Consider the following 24533-nt stretch of genomic DNA (forward strand, 5'->3'; position numbering starts at 1 on the left):
CTGCGCCCCCTGCATTGGAAGCGCGGAGCCTTAACCACTGGACCACCAGGGAAGTCCGGAGTCTGGCTTCTTTTACACAGCATGTCTGAGGGAGTCGTCTACATTGCTGGGTAAAGCAGTAGCTTGGTCTTTTCCATTACTGTGTAGCATTTCATTGCACAAATATCCCATAATCACTCTATACATTCTTCTGATGATGATATTGGGGGCTCTCCAAGTTTGGGGCTCTTCTGAATAAGGCTGCTGTGAACATCTTTTTTTTTTTTTTTTGGCTGTGCTGCGCGTGACTTGCAGGATCTTAGTTCCCCAACCAGGGATCGAACCCGTGCCTCCTGCAGTGGAAGCACGGAGTCCTAACCACTGGACTGCCAGGGAATTCCCTCGTGAGCATTCTTGATATGTCCTTCGGTGGCCAGTTGCACTCACTTCTCTTGGATATGTGCCCGGGGTGGATTTGTGGGTCATAGGGTACCCATAAATTTGGCTTTGATTCTCTCCAACAGTTCTCCATCCCACCAGCAGTGGGTCAGAATTCCAGTCTCCCCACATCTGGAGGTGACATTTCAGTTCACTCCAACAAAAAGATTTCTTTCCCTTGGTCCTAGTCCCCTCCCATCTGTTCTGGACACTCTCCACAGCCTCCAGCTTGCTCCCTCCCCTCCACTTCCCACGAGCAGCCTGAGGAATTTTTAAAATCCTGACAATGTTCACAGAAGAATCTTTTACAATTCTGACCATTTCACCCTCAGACTTGGACCCTTCTGAGCCACCACGGCACACTTCAAATTGCTACACAGGAGGGTCTGAGGTCTGGGAAGGGGTGGGGTCAGGATGCTTGATACACTCTGTGTTCTTTTAGGTTGTCTGTTGATTGGGGGACTTGGAGGGCCAAAAGGGTCACACTAGCGGCTCACGCTCACGTAGCTCTTATGAACCAGGCACTGTTCAAAGTAATTCATTAATCCTCACAACAACCCTGTAGAGACAGATAATAATATTATACCCATTTTACAGATTAGGGAATGGAGGCATAGAGAAATTAATCAACTTGCTAAAAGCCACACAGCAAGGAAATCGTGGAGCCAGGATTTGAACCTAAGCAGTCAGTCTCCAGAGCCTGAGCTCCTCACTGCCTTACTGGTCTATCCTTTGAAAACAGCCAGAATCCTTAACATGGCATCCCAGGCCCTTCCAGGTGTGGGCCACCTGCCCAGGCTCCTCCCTCAGCAGCACCCAGTTACTCTCTCTGCTCCAGGCTTACTACTGGACCAAGTTTCTCACCTTTGCACAGGCTATTCCCTCTGCCCACAATGCCCTCCCTCATCCCCTTGCCTGGCCAACTCTCATCTTGCAGGTCTCAGTTTCCCCATCACTTCCTCAGGAGGCCTTCCATGAGTCCACGAGTCCTTTATTTATTTACTTATTTATTGGCTGCATTGGGTCTTAGTTGCGGCACGTGGGCTCTTTCTTCGTGGCATGCAGGCTCTTCTTTGTGGCACGCGGGCTTCTCTCTAGTTGTAGCGTGTAGGCTCAGTAGTTGCAGCACTCGGGCTTAGTTGTCCCACGGCATGTGGTATCTTAGTTCCCCGACCAGGGGTTGAACCCGCGTCCCCTGCATTGGAAGTTTGATTCTTAACCACTGGACCACCAGGGAAGTCCTCATGAGTCTTTTTTTTTTTAATTTTTATATATTTATTTATTTTTGGCTGCATTGGGTCTTCGTTGCTGCATGCGGGCTTTCTCTAGTTGCGGCGAGCGGGGGCTACTCTTCATTGTGGTGCGCGGGCTTGTCATTGTGGAGCACGGGGTCTCGGTGCACGGGCTTCAGTATTTGTGGCTCTCTGTAGAGCGCAGTCTCAGTAGTTGTGGCATGTGGGCTTTGTTGCTCCGCGGTATGTGGGATCTTCCTGGACCAGGGCTCGAACCCGTGTCCCCTGCATTGGCAGGCGGATTCTTAACCATTGCGCCACTAGGGAAGTCCCATGAGTCCTTAACCTAGGTTAGATCCCTCACGTAATAGAGTCCCATAGCACTATGTAGGCTGTTACATTTTTTTTTAACCTGCTCAGAATAATTTTCAAAGATTTTCTGTTTGGGGGAGACAAACACAAAACACTATATATACATAGTGTGTGTAAGAGAAAAAAATTATTTTAAAACATGATTTTTATTTTTTACTTTGCCTTACGTTTTTAAATTTTTCATTGCATTTGTTTTTCAACTAGGTAATACATTTACATGCTTCAAGATCCAGAAGCTACACAAGGGTATACAGTGAAAAGCCTCCCTCTCTATTGTATTCAGTCTCTTGCCTATCTTTTTACCCAGAAGTTAGCCTGCTCTATACCCTGTTTTGCTCCTTGCTTTTTTGTTTTCTTATATCTTGGAAATGCTTCCACTGAGTATATATAGACCTGCCCCATCAAACAAAAATCTACTTCGTTGAGGTATATTTTACATTCAGTAAAATTTACATTTTAAAAAATGTGCTGGTCTTATGTTTGACCATTTGTATTCACTCATGTAAGCACATTCCAGTCAAGATACAGAATATTTCCATCCGCCAGAAAATTTTCTCCTGCTCCTTTGCAGTCAATCCTCCCTTACCCTAGAAAGTCACTTATCTCGGTTCTATCACCATAGATCAGTTTTGTCTCTTCTAGATTTTCACATCAGTGGAATTGTACAGTGTGTGCTCTTTTGTGTCTGGTTTCCGTTTCTCACCATTATGTCTGTGAGATTCATCCAGGTTGTGGGTAGCAGTAGTTCACTTCTTTTGATTTCTGAGTCTGGTCCCATTGCATGATGGACACGTTTATCCATTCTCCTGAATTAACAGAGTTAAAGTTGAATGGAACCAGCAGTTGGGGAGGTAGGGAGGTAGACTTTGTCCTGGCCCCAAGGTGTTTACAGCCCAAAAGAGGGATCAGCTGCTGAGGAAAACATCCCTGGTGGAAGGTAGAGAGTGCTGGGGCCAGGAGCTGGAGAGCGTCAGGGGCATTACAGGAACGCCCAAGAAGGAAGAATGCTTTCCTATTGCGAGAGTAGAGGGAGCAGGTTTCCTGGCTGATGAGTATCTGAAGATGGGGGAGATATTTCTGGATTTGGAGTCAGTAGGCTTTACAAAGCCCTGGGGGTTGGGGGAGGCGAGGCCTGGCTCCCTGTTGTCCAGGGCATGTGGTAGAATGTGTATTGGGACCATGATGGGAAGGGTGGGCCGAGTGAGGCCTAAGCCAGGGCCCTTAGTCCCGTGTTGAGGGGCTTGACTTGGGGCTGGAGGACAAGCGGACCCCTGAGTGCTGTTTGAACAGGGAAGGGACCTATGCTCACTTTACTGAGGCTGGAGTCTGGGGAGGAGGGGGCTGGAGTCCCTTATGGGAAGATCTTCTGGCCCGTGGGGTTGGAGGGAGACATTTGGTGGGGCCCGGGCTGAGGAAGGGGGTGGGATGAGAAGGGGCTGGGCTGCTGCTTCCAGGGCCTAGGTCTCACCCTCCTCATTCCCCAGATGCCACTGAGCACTGGTCCCTCTGCTGTCCTTTGAGCCTCATGCCACCCTGCTGTGAAGGCAGTCCTGTCCCCATGATGCAGAGGAGCACAGGAGGGAAAGGAGCCGGGCTAAAGGGTTACAGGGAGTCGGGGCGGGGCCGACCTCTCCATCCCAGGGCATTGGGGAGAGTGTTAACTACATGGTCCCAGCTCTGGCTGCACCTCTGATTTGTGCTGGGACCTCAGGCCAGTCTTTTTCCCTCTGGGAGCCTCAGTTTTCCCTTCTTGCAGATTAGTGGTTTACATACGGTGATCCCTAAAACCAGAGGTTTCAGCAGAGGTGTGCTGGGGGGAGGGGCAGGGCAGACTGGGCCGTCATCCCTCTTCCAACCAGCGCGGCTCAGGGAGGCAGGAGGGATAACGACGTGAGCTCTGGAGTTGGATGGCCTGGGTTTGAGTCCTGGCTGTGTGACCTGGGTCATTCTCTTCTTTATGCTTGTTTCCTCACTTGTAAGATGGAGATCATAATGATTGTACACGCTCTTCAGGGGATTATTGGGGCAGTACACGAGGGAAGGCGTGGATGGCACTTAGCACGGGACTGGTATAGTAAGCGACCAATACATGTTAGTGAGGGATTTCTTGCTGTTATGTTTTGTGCCATGTGGACCATTTCCTCTGAATGCAGGACATCGAGGGCTCTGCTGTTGGTGCCCATGATGGCGCTCTGCCCACTCAGCCTGGCCTCTTATTTCTTGGAGTAGCTGCTGTTCCCTGCAGACCCAGGCCCAGGGAAGTTGGGGACTGCCACTCAGTTCTTGGACTCTCCTACCCTCCCAGGCCTGAGGCTTCCCGCCACCTCCGGGCTCCAGGCTCCGGGTGCCAGCTCTGGCTGTGGGCCAGGAGGGGGATGAAACTCTCATCCTGGGAGGAAAGGCTGGCGGGCCTGGGCTGGGCTAATAAACCGCCCCACCCTCACTGGGAGGACCTCTGGGCACCCGTGTAAACTGAGTCATGGGGGGCAAGGGGGTGAGTCATCCGCTTGTGAGTGGGAGCCAGATGGGCAGAGGTTGTCTGCGTGGGGTCCTGGGCTACACGCCACAGAGCCACACCCTCAGCTCCCCTCGAGTAGCCAGCGGGCCCCTGGCCCCGGGCAGAGGGCGCAGGGCCGGCCTGCTGAGGGGCAGTGGTCTGGAGGCTGGACTCTCGGTGTGCACGTGTGTGCCTGTGTGTGCGGGCATGAGTGTGTGTGGTGTCAGGGCCGGGGGCAGGCAGACAGGAAAGGGAGGCTCTGACGCCAGGGGGGGGCAGTGCGGGGAGGGGGGAAGGATTGGGCTTTGGAAGGAAGTCAAAAGCCTCCAGAGGAAGATTTTGGCGGGAACGCTTCGCTGCCCTCTCCTGCCCTCTGCGGGTTAGGCTTATTTTTTTTCTGCAGGAGCCAGCTTTCTCCCTTTAGCCTTGGAGGAGCCAGGGTCCCGTGGGTGACCTGCCTGTCCTCTAAGGGTTCCCAGGGGCCTGAGTTGGGACGTGAGGATAAAGGGTCCCCAGAGACCACTTCAGACTTCACCCCAGGGAGGTCTCTGGCCCCTGGGGCCAGAGGTGCTCAGGGAGAGGGGGGGGAGCACCCTGCCGCAGGGGTGTGCACAAGCGCTCGGGAGTTGTGGAGAGCCTCCGGAGCATTTCCAGCCTTGACCGTGGCCGTTACTTAACCTCTTTCTGCTCAGTTTACTCCTCAGGAAAACGAGGGCTGTGAGGACCAAAAGGGGTGAATGCGTACAAACTGCTTAGAGTAGTGTCTGGAACAGAGCAGGTCTGCGTGTGTGTTTGTTCTTGCTATCTGAGCCTCAATTTTCCCATCTGACAAATGGGTAAGGGGGGGGATGCCTGCGGTGCCCCTTGTCCGGCTGTCGCTCTGGTTCCAGTCTCTGCTGTTATTCCCTAGGAAGCTGCCCCGATGCCCTGCCACCCTGCCCAACTCTGTCCCTCTGTCCAGCCTGGGGGGTTTTCAAGCCCTATTGGGAGGCCAGTAATCAAGGAAAGGTGGGTTTGGTGGGTTTCTGGGCTAGGTGCCCTCAGGTTACTCCTCAGCACCTGGGGGATGCGCGTCAGAGAAACGGGGAGTTTCCCTCCTCAGATGAATCAGCTGTGTGACCCAAGCCTGGTCTCTGCCAGGGCCCCTCCCAGTGGGCGGGAGTGGGGCGCAGCTGCCCTGCTGGGAAAATCCCCAAAACCTCGCCAAAGCTCTGGCTGAAGCTTTCTCCCGACTCAGCTGTTTCCTGTCCTCCTGGCCCCAGCCGGAATCAGGAGGTGGGCAGAGATTCTCCCCACTCACAGGCTAGCCCCTCTGCAGCCTCGTGCCTGGGCGCTGGGGGTTCGCGGTGCATGCGAGCGGGAGTAGGTGCAGTGCGGGTGTCCTCCTTTTCCTGGCTCCGTCATCCTTCCGTGGTCTTATAAAAGCGAGCAGAGGACAGGGGCTTGTCCAAATTTACCCAGCCTGGCCTACCCCGGGTCAGGGCTGCCCCCTGACGCCTGTATGGGAACGGGCCAGCCAAACAGGACACAGTCCCCTGCCAGCCTGAGTGGGTGGGTCTTGGGAGCTCTTGCCCTGGCAGGGGAGCAGTCCCCACTGTAGGCCCGGGAGGTCCTTCCTGCTTAGTAGGCTTGGTCACTCTACTCTCTGGGCCTCAGTTTCTCCAACAGTAAAATGGGAATCTTAGTCTTGGCCCAGCCTCTCTCTCAGGTGGTTCTGAGGACCGAACCTGTGTGCTTTACAAATCAGATCCTAAGTCCTTGCTGGATCTCAATTATCTCGGCAGCCCCCCCTCCCCACAGCACTTTCATATAGTGGGGGCTCAACAGTGCACTGGGTGCTGTGGAGCTGAATGACTGGGATTCAAATAGTGAACTCTGTAACCTTGAACCAATTACTGAACCTCTCTGGGCCTCAGTTTCCTCTTCTGCAAAATGGCAATAATAATAGAGCTGGGCGAAGCTTAGGTAACGTAGGTACACACTTCGCACAGTGCCTGGCTCTTGTTATGGATGGAATGAGGAAACTGAGGCCCAGAGACAGAGGGCAACTTTCATTCAGTCACTCATTTATTCAATCATGTTTATTTGGCACTTATGCTAAGCCAGGTCCTATGCTGGATGCTGAGGACATCCTGTGGGATAAAGCGCAGCCACTGTCCTTGAGGGGCCTCAGATGCACAGATGAGAGCCACAGCTGCGTGTGCGTTATGGGAGCCTGGGGTGAGGATGGATGGGGGAGGGGGAACCTCTGAGAGGATGACACCTGAGCATGTGCATCTGAGATCTGGAGTCAGCCAGGGAAGCAGGTGAGGGTCAGGTATACCAGGCGGAGGCAACAGCATGAGAATACGCACAAAAGTGAGGAGGCCAGCGGGTGTGCAGGAAAAACACAGGCAGCTCATGGTTCTGGACCCAGAAGTAGTGAAGCAGGGAGTGGAGGAGATGAGGCTGCAGGCAGTGGCAGGGGATAGACTTGAGTCACTCATTCATTCATTCAATAATTTATGAAAAGGTTGCTCTGGCCACACATTGTGCTAGGCCCTCTGGGGACAGGGCTGAGATTTAGGCATTGTTCCTGCCTTCACTGAGCATAGTCTGGGCACGTGGCTTAGGGGCCAGCAGCGGGAGAGAGACATTAATCCAGTGGTTACATAAGTAACCCCTCGACCCTTGCTGCAAGGCAGGTGTTCAAGCAGAAGGAAGAGCCTGAGGCCCAGGGCTGCCTGCCAGGGGTGAAGGGAGAGCCAGTTGGCTCCGGCAGGGTGAGCACGGGCAGAACGGGGCGCCTGAGGGAAGCTGGCGCAGCTGGGGGCGGGGGCTGGGCCATAACGGGCTCAGGGGAGTGGACTCTAAGTTGCAGGCTGTGGGGAGCCAGAGAAGGGCTTTGAGTAGCAGATGGACACAGGCCGCTCTGCAGGGCAGCGGGCAGTGGGGGGAGGGAGGGGGAATGGGGCAGAAGAGGCAAGTTGCAATGGTTTGGGAGAGAGAGTGAGGAAGGGGCTAAAGCAGGGCCATGACGATGGGGAACAGGCGCCAAGTGTGTGAAATGCTTACTTATGGAAGAAGAACCAGGTGGTGTTGACACCACTTGGGCATCTTTGTGGGACCCACAAGGGCCTGGCCAGGATCCTCCCAAGCCTTAGCCCCATTTGGGTAAGTGCAAGGCACTGACAGTCTGAGGGGCACCAGGCTTTGACCTGGAGACCACCCAACCCTGGGAACTTCCCAGGGCTGGGCTGAAGGGGACTCAGCTCTGGGTGCGGAGGAGGCTGGGGAGGGGGCCGAGCCAGCATCTATGACTCACCTACTTCCACCCAGTCAGCCTGGTGGCATCTCCGCTCCCCTGCTCCAAATTCCAATTTGATGAGGCTGCTGGAGGCTGAGTCAGCCCTGGCACGGCACGAGAGCAACGTCCCAAGGGGCTCCCTGCCAGGAGCCCCCAACCAAGCCCAGGGCCAGGGCCTATGAAGCCAAGCTCCCAGAAGCTATAGCAGCCTCAGCTGAGCGGTATGGCCCAGGGAGGTCATGTTGAGTGAATGTACCCGCTGGGTTGCAAAGAGCTAACTGCAGGTGAGGCCAGGGACGCCACTCTGCCTGAGAACTGGGGTGCAAGTCTTAACTCTGCCCAACTCACTGCGTGACCCTGAGGGAATCTATCTCCCCTCTTGGCCTCAATTTTCTTGACCATAAATTGGGCCAAAATCTTCTCCTGTTAGGTTGCGAGAATTAAATAATCCATATGGGAGTGATGTGCAAACAGTCTGGTGGCCTCTGTGATGGTCAGGGTGGTGGGAGAGGTGAGTATAAGTGGAAGGACTTCCAAGGCTTCTTAAGGTTGTGCAGGTTGTTCACTGCACAAGGATATCCAGCCTAGGCAGTTGAAACCCAACCCATCCTCTGCTCACCAGACCATGTGCCCTGGCCTAGAACTGCCAGGACCAAGGAGGTACCTTTCTCTAGTGGGCACAAATATACCCTCTGAGCTAGCAGTAGCCCCTCAGACTTTGCTGGGCCAAATCTTTGAATTTATGGGAAGTCACTGAGAAACTGATTCTGATTCTTGGGATGGAGGGGAAACAGGGCCGGCTTTGCAGAGGCTCTCAGAGAGGTTCCCAGCCTTGGCTGTGAGGCATATCTTACTACTGGAGGCAGTTGGGGGGGCCCAATCAGAGAAGAGGGGCAGTCTCTCCTAGCCCTGCCTCTCTCCAGCAACCAAAGCAGGTAACCACCAACACAGTGTTTTCAAAAACACTCAAGACACAGACCCAAGCTGGGTTTTATTGAAATGCCAGGAGAAGGCATGTGACAAGGTAGCCAAAGAAAGGAGGAAGGTGGTGTGGGCTATGAGATGGCAGGGAGGGGCAGGCCCCGTATCCATGGCCCTGGCAGCCCCTGTCTCTGCCAGGGGCTGAGTGGAACCATGACCCACCCACCCCCAACAAAACGGCATGCTCAGGCCTGCAGGGCCTCTGCCCCCTGGACTGTGAAGGCCCCAAGGCGAGGGACTGGAAGCACGAGGTCTTCTCTCCCGCGAGGGAGGAAGACAAGGGGAGGATGCAGGAGGAGGGGGAGGTACAGCCAGAACTGAGGGTATGGCCAAGGAAGGCTCCCCTGCGGGTGGCCGCGCCCAGCCTGTGGTCCTGGATGACCAAGGGGAGCAGCGGCGAAGAGAGAGGCTGAGGGTCTGGCACTCAGGGAGCCAGAGCCTCCAGCCAGTGGGGACTTGAGTCAGCCCTGAACACAGGACAGAAGTTCAAAGGGTTCGTAGACGCAGGCAGTTCCCGAGTGACCCAGTCCTCAGAGCTGGGGACGCTCAGCCTTCTTGGGACAAGGAGGGGGAAGACAGACGGGAGCATCCATCCCTAGCAGGGGCGGCAGAGGGTGGTCTCCCCCACTTGGCCCCACTAGGTCAGTTCCACATTGTTGGCACGGTCCAGCACACGGGAACCACGGGCACTGCCCCCCAGCTGGAAACGGCTCTCATAGAGAGTGGGGCAGAGGTGCCAGCGGTTGGCCCGGTAGATGCCCAGGTAGGTGTAGACGTCAGGTTTGTAGGTGAGCAGACACTTAATGCCTGCTGCACGGATGGCTGCATCTGCTTCCAGTACACCCAAGCGGTCCGTGAAGTCGTCTGTATAAACACAGATGACCTGCCGCCCACCCTCCTTGGCCCGTGGGCTCACCTTGGCCACCTGAAGCCGGCCCTCGACCACGGCTCGAGCAATGCCAGCCCAGGCGTGGTCCAGCTTGAAGCCAGGTGCCAGGTGTATCAGCCATTTGCCAGAGAGCACCTGGTGGGTGATGGCCAGCTGGCGCAGGGTACCTGGCGTGATGGGCCGCCCGCTGGTCTGCAGAGCCTCCCAGGCTGCCTGCAGGCCCTGCACATCACCCGAGTTGGGGACGTAGCCCTGCCCGTATGCTGCAATCCAGCCCACAGGCTCAGAGTTGGGCGAGCCAGGGTCCCCATAGCGGGTAACTTGGGATGGTGGGTACTTGGCCAACCAGGCATCCAGCTCTGTGGCAGGTGTGGTGCGGGCGTCAAACACCAGCCAGGGGTCCATGTCAGCCGCCATGGCCTCTGCAGCCAGGTGCTCGGCAGTGAAGCCATCTTCACGACCACCTGGAGAGTCCTCGTCCTCCAGCTCCTCACCTGGTTCCATCCTGCCGTAAGGGAACTGAGTTAGGGCAGGTCCAGGACAGACCCAACTTGCAGGGCCCTAGTGGGTGCCAGACACTGAATTAACTGTGTGGCCTTGGGCAAAACTTAAGGTCGCCGTGCCTCAGTTGCCTCATCTTTACAATGGATAACAACTGTTCCTGTCTCAAACAGCTGTAGAGAATTAAATGCCTGAGATGGAACAAAAGCTGTGCAGATGTTGTTAATGTTATTACTACTCTCCCTGACCTACAGATGAGGAAACAGAAACTCAGAGAGACGGGACTCACCCAAGGTCACACCTGCAGTGAGTGACAGGGCCGAAATGTGAATTCAGGCGTGGGAACCTCCCGGCCCTGCCAGAGGATGGCAGCTTTCCCGGGCGCCGGGAGTTAATGGAAGGAGGCAAAGCACACGTTCGCGCAGCACCGCGGCAGGCCCCATGGCGCCAGGCCTCCGGGCGGGCGTTATCCAGCCCATTTAACGACGAGGACACTGAGGCCAGAGACGGCAGTGACCGATCCGAGGCCAACGGGGCGGTGTCCGGACTCGAACCCACGGTCGATAGAGCCTGCAGGAGGGCCAGCCTCCCGCCCCGCCGCGCCCGCCGCCATTAGCGCCCACGGCCCTAGCTGCACCCCCGCCCCTCCCTGCCCCCTCCCGCCGCCCCGGGGTCACCTCCGGCCTTCGCTGCGCTCGGCGCCGGCCCAGCCCGGGGCCCGGCTCCGCTCCTGCCGGGGCTCTGCGCCGCCGCCGCCGCGCCCCGCCCCCGCCACGGCTGCCGCCGCCGCCGCCATCTTAGCGCCCCGCCGCTTCAACAACAACTTTATAGACAGGCGCAGTACAGTGGGGGCCGGGGAAGGGGCGGGGCCGTCGGGGAACGCGAGGAGGGGCGGGCCTGCGGGGGGCGGGGCTAACGTTCGTTCTTCTGGCCTTGTGGGTGAGCGGGAGTGGCGGTACAGTTCGGGACAGAAGCGCACCGCCTGGGAGGCTCTAAGGCGGGGGCGCTCGGGCCCTGCGGGCGGTGTCCTGACCGGCGGCGCTAGGACCCTGTGGGCAGCGGCGGGGGCGGAGCGGGCGGCACCAGGACCCGGGGGAACCGCGGCGGGCGGGCGACGAGCAGGCCCGGGGGCCGGGAGGCTGCGGGCGGCGGCGCTGGGCCCGGCGCGGCGAGAGAAGCCCCGAGATGCCGAGCAAGAAGAAGAAGTACAACGCGCGGTTCCCGCCGGTGAGCACGTGGCCAGGCCCCGTAGGAGCGGCCGGGCTCTCGGGAGGCTCCGGCCCAGGCCCGGCTAGGGAGGCGGGCGCATCGCGATGTTCGGGGGCCCGGACGCCCCGCCCCCTTCCGTGCCCTCTCAGCGTCGGTGCCCCCCCGCCCCCTTTCTCCTGGGATGCTCCCTTTCTCTCCCCCCACTTAAGCACCCTTCCCGGGACGGAGGCGACGGGGTCCGAGCTCTCTACCCCCTCCCCAGGCACGGATCAAGAAGATCATGCAGACGGATGAAGAGATTGGGAAGGTGGCGGCGGCTGTGCCTGTCATCATCTGTATCCTGTCGGGGGCTGGTCGGGTTGAGGGAGGTGGGGGAGGCCGGCAGCCCGGGGTCGCTTTGTGTGGGCTGGGACACCACCCGGCGTTCTCCTTGACCCCCCTGAGCTCGGGCGCTCGAGCTTTTCCTGGAGTCACTGTTGAAGAAGGCCTGCCAAGTGACCCAGTCCCGAAACGCCAAGACCATGACCACATCCCACCTGTGAGTGGCTCTGATCTGGGAGGGCCCGGTTGGGGTCCTCTTCCAGAAGTTCACACGCTTAGGGGAGGCTGTGCCCTGATAGTGCAGGAGGTAGGGGGTGCTGGGAGATCAGCAAGGCCTCAAAGACTAGTGGGTTTGAACTTGGGAGGAGAGGTTGGGTGTTCTAGCAAAGGGGGGGATGGTTGGGATTGAAATTTTCCAGGCTCCATTCCCCTGACATCCAGAGAGCCCCTTGCTGAGGGCGCAGATGGCTGTGCCCCACCTGAGTGCCATCCCCTCCCCACCTCTTCCAGGAAGCAGTGCATTGAGCTGGAGCAGCAGTTTGACTTCTTGAAGGACCTGGTGGCATCTGTGCCTGACATGCAGGGGGACGGCGAAGACAACCACATGGATGGGGACAAGGGTCCCCGCAGGTGGGGAGCCAGGGTCCAGTGTCCAGGTGGGGAAGGCCAAGGCCCCTGGGGTTGGGGGTGGCTGGGGGGTGGCAAAGGAGGGGAGAGACCTCTGGGCAGATGCACTATACCTTCCTGAAGGGGCCGGAAGCCAGGCAGCAGCAACCGGAAGAATGGTGGGATGGGAAGCAAGGGCAAGGACAAGAAGCTGTCGGGCACGGACTCAGAGCAGGAGGTGAGTGAGGCCCCAGCCCTCTGTGCTGCCCCGCAGGGCAGGCAGGGCAGCCTTGCATCCGGCCAGGCCAAGCTGGCTGGAGGCCTAGTCCCATCCTCACCTGTGATCTTTTCGTTTTGGTTTGTTTGCTTGTAAATTGGGGCTACGGAGGTCCATCTCCTATTTCTGCTTTTCAGTGATGAGCCCATGTCTTTCTGGTCATCTCTCATTCCTGCCTTGTTCCCAGGATGAGTCTGAGGATACAGATACTGACGGCGAAGAGGAGACACCACAGGCCCCACCCCAGGCCAGCCACCCCCCTGTCCACTTTCAGAGGTAAGCAGTTCAGTGGCACCAAGAGAGGGCCAGCCGACCCCAAGGCTGACTTGTCTCTCCTGGCCTCCCTGGCCACTTGCTTCTGTTGGTTGTAGCAGATTTCGGGGATAGGAGGGGAGGAACTGAGGAGGACTTAAAGGCTGAATACTGTGCTCTCAGAAGGTCTCCTCCCCCTGGGTGGGGCTGTGTGACCTGCCCTGGATCCTTCCCCTCTCTGGGCTTGGCTCCCTGTTGGTACAGAGGGCGGTGGGCTCCAGGGCTGCCTGTGTGGAGGACCGGGTGGGGCTGAGTGGGCAGGAATGGGCACCGGAGAGTGGCCTGATCTTCCTTTCCTGCTTTCTGCCCTGCAGCCCCCCGACACCCTTCATGCCCTTCACCTCGACTCTGCCTCTGCCCCCAGCACCCCCAGGCCCCTCGGCACCTGACGCAGAGGATGAAGAGGATTATGACTCCTAGCGCCCTCTGCCCCCCAGGCCCCACCCCCTTTTAGTTGGTTTTAGTTGCTCTGGGGAGAAGAGAGAAGTTAGAGCTGTTCTTAAATTTATTAATAAAACAATAATAAAAGGGAACACCAGTGTCTGTCCCAGCTTGTGTCCAGGGCTTTGTGGCCTCCTTCCCATCCGTCCACCTCGTTCCCCATGCTGAGCTGGGGCCAGGAGCCGTGGTGGGCTGGGCAGCAGCTGACTGAAGGGAGGGGCCGGAGGCCACGGTTCTGCCAGGGCAGGACCCGGGGTGCTGATGGAAGGAAGGCGGGTCAGAGTGGCGGAGGGCCTGAGCTAGCTGGTGCCGGTCATGCTGGGAGACAACCTGTCTCATTGTGCTGTGTGACCCTGGGCAGGTTTCTGCCCTTCTGTGAGTAGCCTCTTCTTGTCTGTCTAATGGAGACCGCTCTGCTCACTTTAGGCTGCTGCAAAGGGACAGATGGGACAGGAAACGGCAACAGTCTTGAAAACTAGAGCTTGGGCCAGTTGCCTTGCAGGGCGTGTGGGGAGGGGCAGTGGGAGCAGAGGTACGTGGGGTTGTGGCGGCCTTGAAGGCTGGCTTGTGAGTGAGCAGGCTGTGACCCTGAGTAGACCCTGGAGCTACGGGGCGTGAGGCAGAAGTGTGTCTTCAGGGAGCAGTGGCTTGGTGAGGCGGGCGGGAGGCGTGGCGTGCTGTCGGGAATCCTGGACCCTGATGACTGACTGCATCAGGGGGAGGGTATCCTCAAGGACTCTCAGGTTTCTTTGGGTGGGGCTGGGGGAGCATAGGAAGAAGAGGGTTAGCAAGATCTCGAGTTTGGCTGTGACGGGTTTGGGGTGCCTGTGAGGCCACTGAGGAGAGGCGTGGAGTGGGCGCTTGGACGTAGGCGGCTAAAGACAGGTGTGTGAACCTTGAGAGTCAGGGAGAAAGGGGAGGGCTGGGGCAGACCACCAAAGGAGACTGAAGAGCAGCCAGCCCAAGGGCCCCCCAGGAGCCACCGTGGTGCCCACCCAGGGGCGTCTGGGAGGAGGGAGAACTCAGCTGTCGAATGCCTCAGTGGCTTGGGGATTGTGGATGGGACAGTGAGGTGAGAAACTTGGAGGTGAGTGGAAGCAACACTCAGAACCATGGAGGGGAGGTGGGAGAGGGCAGTGGCTCAAGAGTGAGGACGGAGGAACGGATTGGGGGTTTGTTTTTTAAGATGGCAGAAATGCAGACTGAAGGGGCTGAAGGGATGGGAGGGGGGACTGATGGAGTGAGGTGGGGTTGCCCGAAGCCAACCCCAGCCTAAGTGGGGAGAGGGGTTGAGTAGGTTTTGGTGGGGGACTGAGGTATTCAGTTTTTATCTGATGGCGTATGACTTCTTTGTGAAGTAGGAGGCACTGTGGCAGTCCTGGATGGGCCCAGAGCAGCTGGAGCCTGAGGGCACGTGGGTCCTGTCTGCTTCTTATCTGCTCCTGCTCTAGGTGTAAGAAAAGAAAGCCCCCGGATCCTTTTGGGGAAACATCCCTACTCAGCCTGTGGTGTGTGCAGCTGACTGCACTCCGTGGGGTTGAGGCGTGGGAACTGCCAGCCTGGCCAATCAAACAGGCTCTGGCCACTGTGAGTATGTAGGCAGTGTCGTGACCCCAGTGGGCAACGCACCTGAGCCCTGGGACTTCAGGTGGGACCCTTGGGAAAGGGTTTTGACAAGATCGCTGGCTTCCCCGTGGCTCTGGTGGCAGCAGGGAACCCTCTCAGGAGTCCAGGTGAGGATGACGGCGGCCACACTGGGGTAGCAAGGCTAGCGGAATGGAGGCTGGTGGGTGCTGAAAGCTGCTTCCCACCCCAAAGGGTGATTCTGACTGAGCACAGAGCCAGCACAGCAGTGCCAGGAGGCTCAGAGGCACCATCTTCTGGTAACATCTGAAAACGAGGACCCTGACGCCTGTATACCTTGGACTTCCTAGTCACGTGAGCCAATAAAATATTTTTTCTCCCTAGAAGCCAGCTGGGTTTCTGTCACTTGTAACTAAGAGAGCTCTGGCTGGCAAGGACTGTGAATGGGAGGTGCTTCCCGTTGGCCCCGGAGAGGGAGCAAGCGGTTTTCTCCAGCAGCAAGTTGGGCGCAGTCCCAGGGAGGGTGAGCTCCTGGGGGTCCACGGAGCCGAAGGCCTGCCGAGCCGTGCGAGGCACGTGGGTGGGAGACAAAGAGACCCTGGGAGCCCGTTGCTGGGATCTGTCCAAAAGGTGAGATTTTGCACGGAGAGGGTGGGTGATGGCTGGGGAAGGCGAGGAGGCCAGGGTGCAGGGAACAGCCTCCCTTCATCCAGGAGGTGCAGGTGGGAGTGAGGTGCCCAGGAGCCGCTGCCCTGGGTCTCTGCATTCTCAGCCCGTTGGCTCAGCCTTGACAGAGTGCTTATGAGTAGAACCTCGTTAGTCCCGGATTCAGATCCTGGCTTCTCCACTTATTAACCTTGAACAAGTTCTCAGCTTCTCTCAGTTCTCTCATTTGTAAAACGGGGCCTAGTTATTACCTGTGTTAGTTATATGTACTAAATTCTATGTACGAGTTATACCTATTAGTTAGGGTAAAGGGTTAATGTAACAAACTCAATACGTATAGGTTCAAATACAATAGAAATTTATTTCTTGCCCACGTAAGGTTCATAATGGGGTTTCTCTGCTCATTGGGCCGTGCTTCTCCAAGAGGGACTTCCGGGCCCAGGCTCCTTCCATCTTGTGGCCCCACCACCCTCAACTCATGGCTTTCAAAGTGACTGCGGAAGGGGGAGTCTCAGCCCGCGGAGGTTTTCCTGGGCCAGGGCTGGAAGTGGTCCCATTGCCTCTGTTTTCTTTCCCACTGGAGCTGTCACAGGGTCCCACCCGAGGGAGGCTGGGGAAGGTGGTCTAGCCAACCTGGGTGACCAGCCAGCTTCTGCCGCAGGACCTCATGGGCCATTGGGAAGGCCCTGACCCAGCCTTTGACGAGTGTTAGGAGTGCAGCCTGCTGAGTCAGAGGGCAGGGGCCCCAGGGAGACAGTGCTTCTGGCTGGGCCTGGCCTCTGGGTGCTTTCTGGGAATGGGAAAAGATGGCTCTGCCCTGCCCTCTGGGTACCACTGGGCACCGGGAGGGGGCAGCCTGTCAGTACCCCATCTGCAGAGCTCTTCCTGGGAACCAGGTGATTGTCATTCTTTTTTTTTAAATTAATTAATTAATTTATTTATTTATTTATTTATTTATGGCCGTGTTGGGTCTTCGTTTCTGTGCGAGGGCTTTCTCTAGTTGCGGCAAGTGGGGGCCACTCTTCATCGCGGTGCGTGGGCCTCTCACTATCGCGGCCTCTCTTGTTGCGGAGCACAGGCTCCAGATGCGCAGGCTCAGTAGTTGTGGGTCACGGGCCTAGTTGCTCCGCGGCATGTGGGATCTTCCCAGACCAGGGCTCGAACCCGTGTCCCCTGCATTGGCAGGCGGATTCTCAACCACTGCGCCACCAGGGAAGCCCCTGTCATTCTTTATTGTCTGTCCACTGGGGAGCCTTGAGCCTGAATGCCTCAGCCCGGCATCGACTGTGCCCCAGGGTGTAAGTGTGACCAGTGTGTGAAAGAGGGAGCAGCTTCTGAGGCCAGCGTGGCAGCCGGGGACTGTGACCCTCCTGTGAAGAGTATGGACCCCCCCTCTCCCTGCCAAGTGGAAAGCCCCCCCTCCACAGCCCATTTAAGGATCCATTCAGCAGACGTTTATTAAGCACCCAACATCATCACCCAGCAGGGAAATGAGATACCACAGTCACCCACCAGAAGCCAGAAACTAAGAAGTCTGGGAATTCCCTGGTGCTCCAGTGGTTAGGATTCCACGCTCTCACTGCTGCGGGCCCGGGTTCAATCCCTGGGTGGGGAACAAAAATAAATAAATTAGATAAATAAACAAAAAGCTCTTTTATTAAATAAATAAAATCTGATACCACCTATGCTAGGGTAGAAGTGGCGACACCAGAAATTACACTGCTGAGGGGAATGGCAGTGGGTGCAACCACCTTAGAAAACGGTTTGGAGGAAAAAAAAAAGACTTCCCTTGTGGCGTGGTGGATAAGACTTCACACTCCCAATGCAGGGGGCCCTGGGTTCGATCCCTGGTCAGGGAACTAGATCCCACATGCATGCCGCAACTAAGAGTTTGCATGCTGTTAACTAAGACCCCACACAACCAAATAAATAAATATTTAAAAAAAAAAAAAGAAGAAAGAGAACGCTTTGGCAGATTCTCATCGAGTCTATCAACATACGTTTCCGTGTGACACGGTGATGCCACTCCTAGGCATACGGCCACCAAAAGACACGTACAAGAATGTTCCTAACCCCCAATTGGAAACAATCCAAATCCGATCAACAAGAGCATGAATAAATAAATGATAGGATAATATATAATAAAACAGAAACACAAAAGAACAAACCACTGTGACACGCAGTATCAGGGCGAATCTTGTAGACATTATGTTGTGCAAAAGAAACCTAACAAAAGAGTACATGCTATGACATAATTCATTTAAATAAAGTTCAGGGACAGGTGAAACTAACCGATGGTGATGGAAGTCAGTATAATGATTACCTTGGGCTGGGGGCTGATGGGGGGGGCATTGGGAAGCCTTCTGGAAATGTTCCATAGCTTGAACTGGGTGGTGGTTATGTATAAAAATATACTAAGCTGCACACTTAATGATACACGCACCTTTATGATACAACATAAAAACTTTATTTTATTTACATGTCTGTTGAGAACCTACTGCACACCAGATACCATTCTAGGTAGTGGTGATTACACGAAGCGTTTCTTGGAGTTCATTTCTGATGGGGAGAGACAGACAATAAAGAAGATAAATAGTATGTCAGATGGCGATAACGTGTACTGGGGAAAAGAAAGCATAATAAAGGAGTGGGGAATCCCAGGCAGGACAGGACGGGTGGCCCCAGCCATTCTATGCAGCGTTCAGGGGAGACTGATAAGGTGAGATTTCAGTAGAAAGCCCTATTAAGTGAGGAGTGTGCAGGCCACAGGCTATCTGTGGGGAAAGAGCAGAGGGGACAGTGCCAGCAAAGGCCAGGATTGAGATTTGATTCGGTCAGCTTTCCCTGTGGTCTCCCCCAGCTCCCACTTCCTCATCCACCACCCGGGACCCAATTCAGGAGGCACCAGGCCTGTACTCAGCCCACCTTGGCTAAGGGGTGTCCTTCTGGCATTGACGGCCCCTCAGGGTCCCAGAAGCTTCGTGGAGGGAGAGGAGGTAGTGGTGTGGGCTCCTCCCCCACACCTGCCCCCGGGGCTGCCAGACCTGGAGGCCCCAGGGGCTAGAGGAGGAGGTGAGGGGGAAGGAGAGAGAGATAAGGGGTGGGAGTGACCTCACCCACCACCCACTGGCCTGGTGGACTGATCTGCAGCGCTGTGTATCTGAGTGCAGCAGGGCCCTGCGCTTGTTGTATCTGAGTCCACTCTCTCAGAGAGGTGTTCTCATCACCTCCCATTTTACAGAGGAGGAGACTGAGGCTCAGGAAGTGGGACGAGTGCCCTGAGTTTGCTCATTGGCACAGAGACGGGCAGGGGCTTGTACACAGGCCTGCCTAGGGGTCCAGAGTGTGGGGAGGTGGAGTTCTGAGGTCGCCCCATTCCTTCTCGGGTGTGGTAAGCTTGTCTCCGGGACGTGGATGGGACCAAGTTCCCACTCTTCTAGGCTATAGGCACTGCGGCAGGGGAATGGCACCTGTGATCCAGGTGCTCCACCAGGGTCCTGGTCCTTCCTCTCCCTGGGCAGAGTGTTTGGTGAGAGTGGCAGGTAGTTCTGGACTCTCTCAAGGGGCTCCTTGTAGCTGGGGAGTGAGGCAGGACCTGGGCGACACTCCCCTCCCATCACCAGAGTGAGCTTTCTTTATTCTGAAATCATGTCTTTCCTATTTTGTGTGCTTGTGTGTGTTCAAATGTTATTTTTAGAAATGGAATAAGGGCTAAGATTTCTGCACCCACCCCAGTAATCAGAAAGCTACAAAGGAAAACACAAGATCTCACATGAGACCCGTCAGATTGGCAAGAACAGAAAGTCAGATAAGGGAATTCCTTGGCGGTCCAGTGGTTAGGACTCCATGCTTCCAATGCCAGGGCCAATCCCTGGTCGGTGAACTAAGATCCCACAAGTGCCAAAAAAAAAAAAAGGAAGAAAGTCAGATAAAACTAATGGCTGGTGGGGAGGTGGGTACACAGAAGTCTGGTGCTTCTGGTGGGAGTGTAAACTAGTGGGCATGTTTGAAAGGTCAGTATGACAGCTAAGTGACTTCCGGCAGTTCCACTCGTGGGTAAAACCTCTCACAAAGAAAAAGACATGTCCTAGGCATGGTTAGAGGTGGTGAAGTATTACAGGCTGCCAAGCTGTCTGTCACTGGGGTGCTGCATGGCAGGTAGCAATGTGGACAAAGCTTCAACGTATCAGAAAAACGAAAAATGCAGAACAAGATCTATAGCACAGCAGTTTTTATGGAAAGTCAAAACACAGACAAGCACAACAATGCCGAATATTTCTGCCATTTATTCTGTGACCTTGGGCCAGTGACTTAACCTCTCTGTGCTTCAGTTTCCTCATCTGTAAAGTGGGGGCAATAATAGCACCTCTTGGGCTTCCCTGGTGGTGCAGTGGTTAAGAATCCGCCTGCCAAGGCAGGGGACACGGGTTCGAGCCCTGGTCCGGGAAGATCCCACATGCCGCGGAGCAACTAAGCCCGTGGGCCACAGCTACTGAGCCTGCTCTCTAGAGCCCGTGAGCCACAACTACTGAGCCCGTGTGCCACAACTACTGAGGCCCACGCACCTAGAACCGGTGCTCTGCAACAAGAGAAGCCCCTACTCGCTGCAACTAAAGAAAGCCCGTGTGCAGCAACAAAGACCCAACTCAGCCAAAAATAAATAAATTTATATATATAAAAAAAAATAATAGCACCTCTTTCGGGGATGTATGATGAATAAATGAGACATGACATATAAAGTGCTTAGCACAGTGCCTAGCACATGGTAAGCTCTCAATAAATGGTGCCTGTAATTGACACAGATGGAAATAAATGCCTGGAAAGCAGACTGGAGGGACATGTGCTAGACACACAAGAGTGGGGTGCTGTGGGGAGCAGGAATGGGATTGGGGATGGACTGAAGGGGAAAGTCCATTTTATTTAATTAATGTATTTATTTTGGCCACGCCTCGCGGCTCCCAGGATCTTAGTTCCTTGACCAGGGATCGAACCTGTGCCCCATGCAGTGGAAGTGCGGAGTCCTAACCACTGGACCGCCAAGGAATTCCCAAGGAAAGTCCATTTTAAAGGAAGGCTTTTCAGGACCCTGGTGATGCCTGAAGTGCTCAAACCAAGGAGATGAACAGCTAAGTCTATGCACCCCATGTTTAAAGCAAAACCAAAAAATATTGTCAATTGTCATCTTCAGAATGGGCCAGATGAATTGATCCTCCTAGACAGTGTCCTATAAGGACAAGTAAACAGTGGCCCTGCAGTGTTCTTGGGGTCATAGATATTTCCTTCCTTCACTCACTCGACAAATATTTCCTGAGCACCTACTCTGTGCCAGGCGCTGCTCTGGGCTCTGGGGAGGAGAGCACAAAAGAAAAAGGTCAACCTGCTCCGATGAACAAATGTGCAAACAACCAGTTTGGGTGGGGGGTGCCGGTGAGGCCAGTGTGTGGAAGCAGCAGCCAGCAGGTGTGCGGGGGCCCTGGCCGTTGGAGCGCTCACCCTTCCTTGTTCCTGTGAGGGGCTGGGGTGCTGCCCTTGTTTCCAGCCACTGATTCTCTCCCACCCCTGCCCTGTGCCTGGTGTTGGTTTCACTTTCCCCTTCCCCTAAATTCTCTGAGTTTTGTTTCTGTCTGTGGGTTCCCCGCGCCCGCGCACCACCTTTGTCTGGAGTTACACCTGAAGTAGCAGGGAAGCCGAACAGTTTTGAGGCGGGGGACAGAGGATGAGGTAGGGGCCGGGGCCTCCATTGCTCCTCCAAAGGCCCCACTTCATCACTTACCTGGTCCCATGTCCCCCTCAGGATCCACCTCCCTACCATACTCCAGGGAGCAGAGCCCTCACCCCCACCAAGGAGTCTGGGCTCTGGGCTCATACTCCTTGTATGTATTTTGGTTCTAGCACCACCCCTTACCAGCCTTGTGGCTTTGAGCAGATAATCCGACCTCTCTGTGCCTCAGTTTCCTTATTATAAAATGGGCCTCATAAAAGGGTTGTTAACAGAGATATTTATAGAGATCTTCTGACCACCTGCTTAGTGCCAGGCTGTGCTAGGTGCTGGCCTTAGGCTGTGAACAAACCCAGTTCCTGGTCCCCGTGTACCTGACCCAGTGAAAGCGCGGAGTCCTAACCACTGGGCCGCCAGGGAATTCCCTTTAACCAGTTTTAAGTGAACAGTTCAGTGGCATTAAGTACTGTCACATTGTGCAACCATCACCATTCTCCATCTCCAGAATTTTTTTCACCATCCCAGACTGAAACTCTATTCTCATTGAACACCAACTCCCCAGTCCCCCCTTCCCACAGCCCCTGGTAACCACTGTGCTACTTCCTGTCTCTATGTCATCGACTATTCTAGGCATCTTATGTAAGTGGAATCATACAATATTTATCCTTATGTGTCTGGTTTATTTCACTTAGCATAAAGTCTTCAAGGTTCATCCATGTTGTAGCATGTGTTAGAATTTCTTTTTAAGGTTGAATACTAGTCTATGAATGTATATACCATATTTTGTTTATCCATTCATCCCTCCGTGGACATTTGGGTTGTTTCCTACTTTTGACTGCTGTGAATAATGCTGCTATGAACATGGATGTACAAATATCTATTCCAGTCCCTGCTTTTAATTTTTTGGGGTATACATGCAGAAGTGGAATTGCTGAATACAGTAATTTTGTTTTTTTGAGGAACCACTCTACTGTCTTCTCAAAGCAGCTGCATCATTTTACATTCCCACAAGTGATACACAAGGGTTCTGATTTCTCCAAATCCTCACTGACACTTGTTATCTTTTGTTTTTGTTTTTTGCATTTCCCTGATTGCTAATGATACTGAGCACATTTTCATGTGCTTATTGACTCTTTGTATATGTATATTCTTTGGAGAAATATCAATTCAAATCCTTTTTCCATTTTTTAAAAAATATTTATTTGTTTGCGTGGGGTCTTAATTGCGGCAGGCGGGATCCTTAGTTGTGGCATGCGAACTCTTAGTTGTGGCACGCGTGTGGGATCTAGTTCCCGGACCAGGGATCAAACCCGGGCCGCCTGCATTGGGAGCATGTAGTCTTAACCACTGCACCACCAGGGAAGTCCCCTTTTTTTCAATTTTAAATCCGGTTATTTGGGTTTTTATTGTTGAATTGTGAGAGTTCTTTATGTATTTTGGATACAAGTCTTTTATCAGATATATTATTTGCAAATATTTTCTCCCATTTTGTGGGTTGTCTTTTCACTTTTTTGATGGTGTCCATTGAAGCACAAAAGTTTTTGTTTCTTTTTAATTTATTTTATTGAAATATAGTTGATTTACAATGTTGTGTTAATTCCTGCTGTACAGCAAAGTGATTCAATTATACTTATATATTCTTTTTCATATTCTTTTCCATTATACTTTATCACAAGATATTGAATATAGTTCCCTATGAAGCATGACAGTTTTAAATTTTGATGAAATAAATTTTTTAATTTTTAATTTTTTAATTTTTTAATTATTTCTTTGCAGGATCTTAGTTCCTCGACCAGGAATGAACCCAGGCCCCGGGAAGTGAAAGTGCCGAGTCCTAACCACTGGGCACCAGGGAATTCCCAGGTGAAATCTAATTTATCTATTTTTTTCTTTTGTTACTTGTGCTTTTGGTATCATATCTGATAAACCATTGCCTAATCCATGGCAATGGTTTATTAGATATGACTGTTTTTTTCCTAAGAGTTTTAGTTCTTGCATTTAAATCTATGATTCATTTTGAGTTAATTTTTGTATATGGTATAATGTAAGGGCCCAACTTCTTTCTTTTGAGTATGGAAATCCAGTTGTCCCAGCATCATTTGTTGAAAAGACTGGTCTTTTCCCACTGAATGGTCTTGGTACCCTTCTCTAAAATCAATTGACCATAAATGTAAGGGTTCCTATTTCTGGACCCTCAATTCTATTCCATTGATCTATATGTCTATCCTAATGCTAGTACCACACTGTTTGGGTTATAGTAGCTTTGTACTGTTTTCAAATCAGGAAATGTAAGTCTTCTAACTTTGTTCTTTTTCAAGATTGTTTGGCTACTGTGGGTCCCTTGACTTTGCATGGAAATTTTAGGATCAGCTTGCCAATTCCTGTAAAAGGCAGCTGAGATTTTGATAGGGATTGAGATAAATCGGTTTGGAGATATTGTCATCTTCTGGGGTTTTTTAATTGACAGATATTTTCTCCTGTTATTAATCAGATTTTCCTCCTTCTTTGTATGTATATTAATTTTTTATTGGATGCCAAACATTGTGAATTTTACATTATTGATCTGGATTTATTGAATTCCTTTAAAGAGTGTTGTACTTTTCCTGGCAATTTGGTTGTTACTTGTGGGTTAGTTTGATCATTTCAAGATTTGTTACAAGCTCTTTTATGGTGAGTCTAGAGTAGCCTTCATTAAGGGCTAAACCCATAGCCCTGCTGGGTTCTCTACTGAATTCTCTGTGTATTCTGTGAGATTTCTTTACTCTGGAGATAATCTTCCTATAAAGATTTGTAGTCCTGTGTGAGCTCTGGGAATTATTCCTGCTTCCCTTTCTCAGGGATTACAGTCCTTTGCTACCAGTTTTCTAACATCTGAAATTAGTTGTTTCATATACTTTATCCAGTTTCTTAGTTGCTTGTGGCAAAAGGATCCACTTTACTTGCTCACGGCCAGGATCAGAAGTCCTCCTGTCTCCTCTGAACTCCCCAAGTCCTTTGCCCTTCCCTCTCCCAAAATTATGCTCATGCTCTGATTTGGATTATAATTGTGTGTGCATGTTTTATCTCCCTCATTGGACTGTGACCATCTCAAGGGCAGGGGGGCTTATCTTATTGATAGCTGCATCTACAGGTTGTTTCATAGGGTCTGTCACACGGTAGACATGTTTTTGTGCTTTGGTTTGCCCTGCCCCTCTCTTCCTTCAAGACACCTCAAATCACGTCA

The 24533-nt window shown here is 53.6% G+C and overlaps 2 protein-coding genes across 3 annotated transcripts; one reads left to right on the plus strand and one right to left on the minus strand.

The window, feature by feature from the left end:
* Positions 1-8757: 8757 nt before the first annotated feature.
* On the minus strand, positions 8758-11000 carry C8H11orf68 (chromosome 8 C11orf68 homolog). Of its 2 annotated transcripts, none has more exons than XM_036861808.1 (2): positions 10853-11000; positions 8758-10179 (listed from the first exon to the last, which is right to left on the minus strand). In XM_036861808.1, exons 1-2 carry the CDS (start codon positions 10969-10971, stop codon positions 9423-9425), a joined length of 876 nt encoding a protein of 291 aa, XP_036717703.1. In that variant the 5' UTR covers positions 10972-11000; the 3' UTR covers positions 8758-9422. The 2 variants fall into 2 exon arrangements, with proteins under 2 accessions (XP_036717703.1, XP_036717704.1); XM_036861809.1 differs by lacking the exon at positions 10853-11000 and adding an exon at positions 10465-10830.
* A 244-nt stretch (positions 11001-11244) lies between these two features.
* DRAP1 (DR1 associated protein 1) lies at positions 11245-13433 on the plus strand. The gene is made up of 7 exons (XM_036861810.1): positions 11245-11402; positions 11647-11719; positions 11829-11922; positions 12216-12335; positions 12456-12549; positions 12776-12864; positions 13215-13433. The coding sequence occupies exons 1-7, from the start codon at positions 11361-11363 to the stop codon at positions 13318-13320; spliced, it is 618 nt and encodes a 205-aa protein (XP_036717705.1). The 5' UTR covers positions 11245-11360; the 3' UTR covers positions 13321-13433.
* The last annotated feature ends 11100 nt before the right edge of the window (positions 13434-24533 follow it).

This window comes from Balaenoptera musculus, chromosome 8, assembly GCF_009873245.2.
Source record: "Balaenoptera musculus isolate JJ_BM4_2016_0621 chromosome 8, mBalMus1.pri.v3, whole genome shotgun sequence".
NCBI lineage: Eukaryota > Metazoa > Chordata > Mammalia > Artiodactyla > Balaenopteridae > Balaenoptera > Balaenoptera musculus.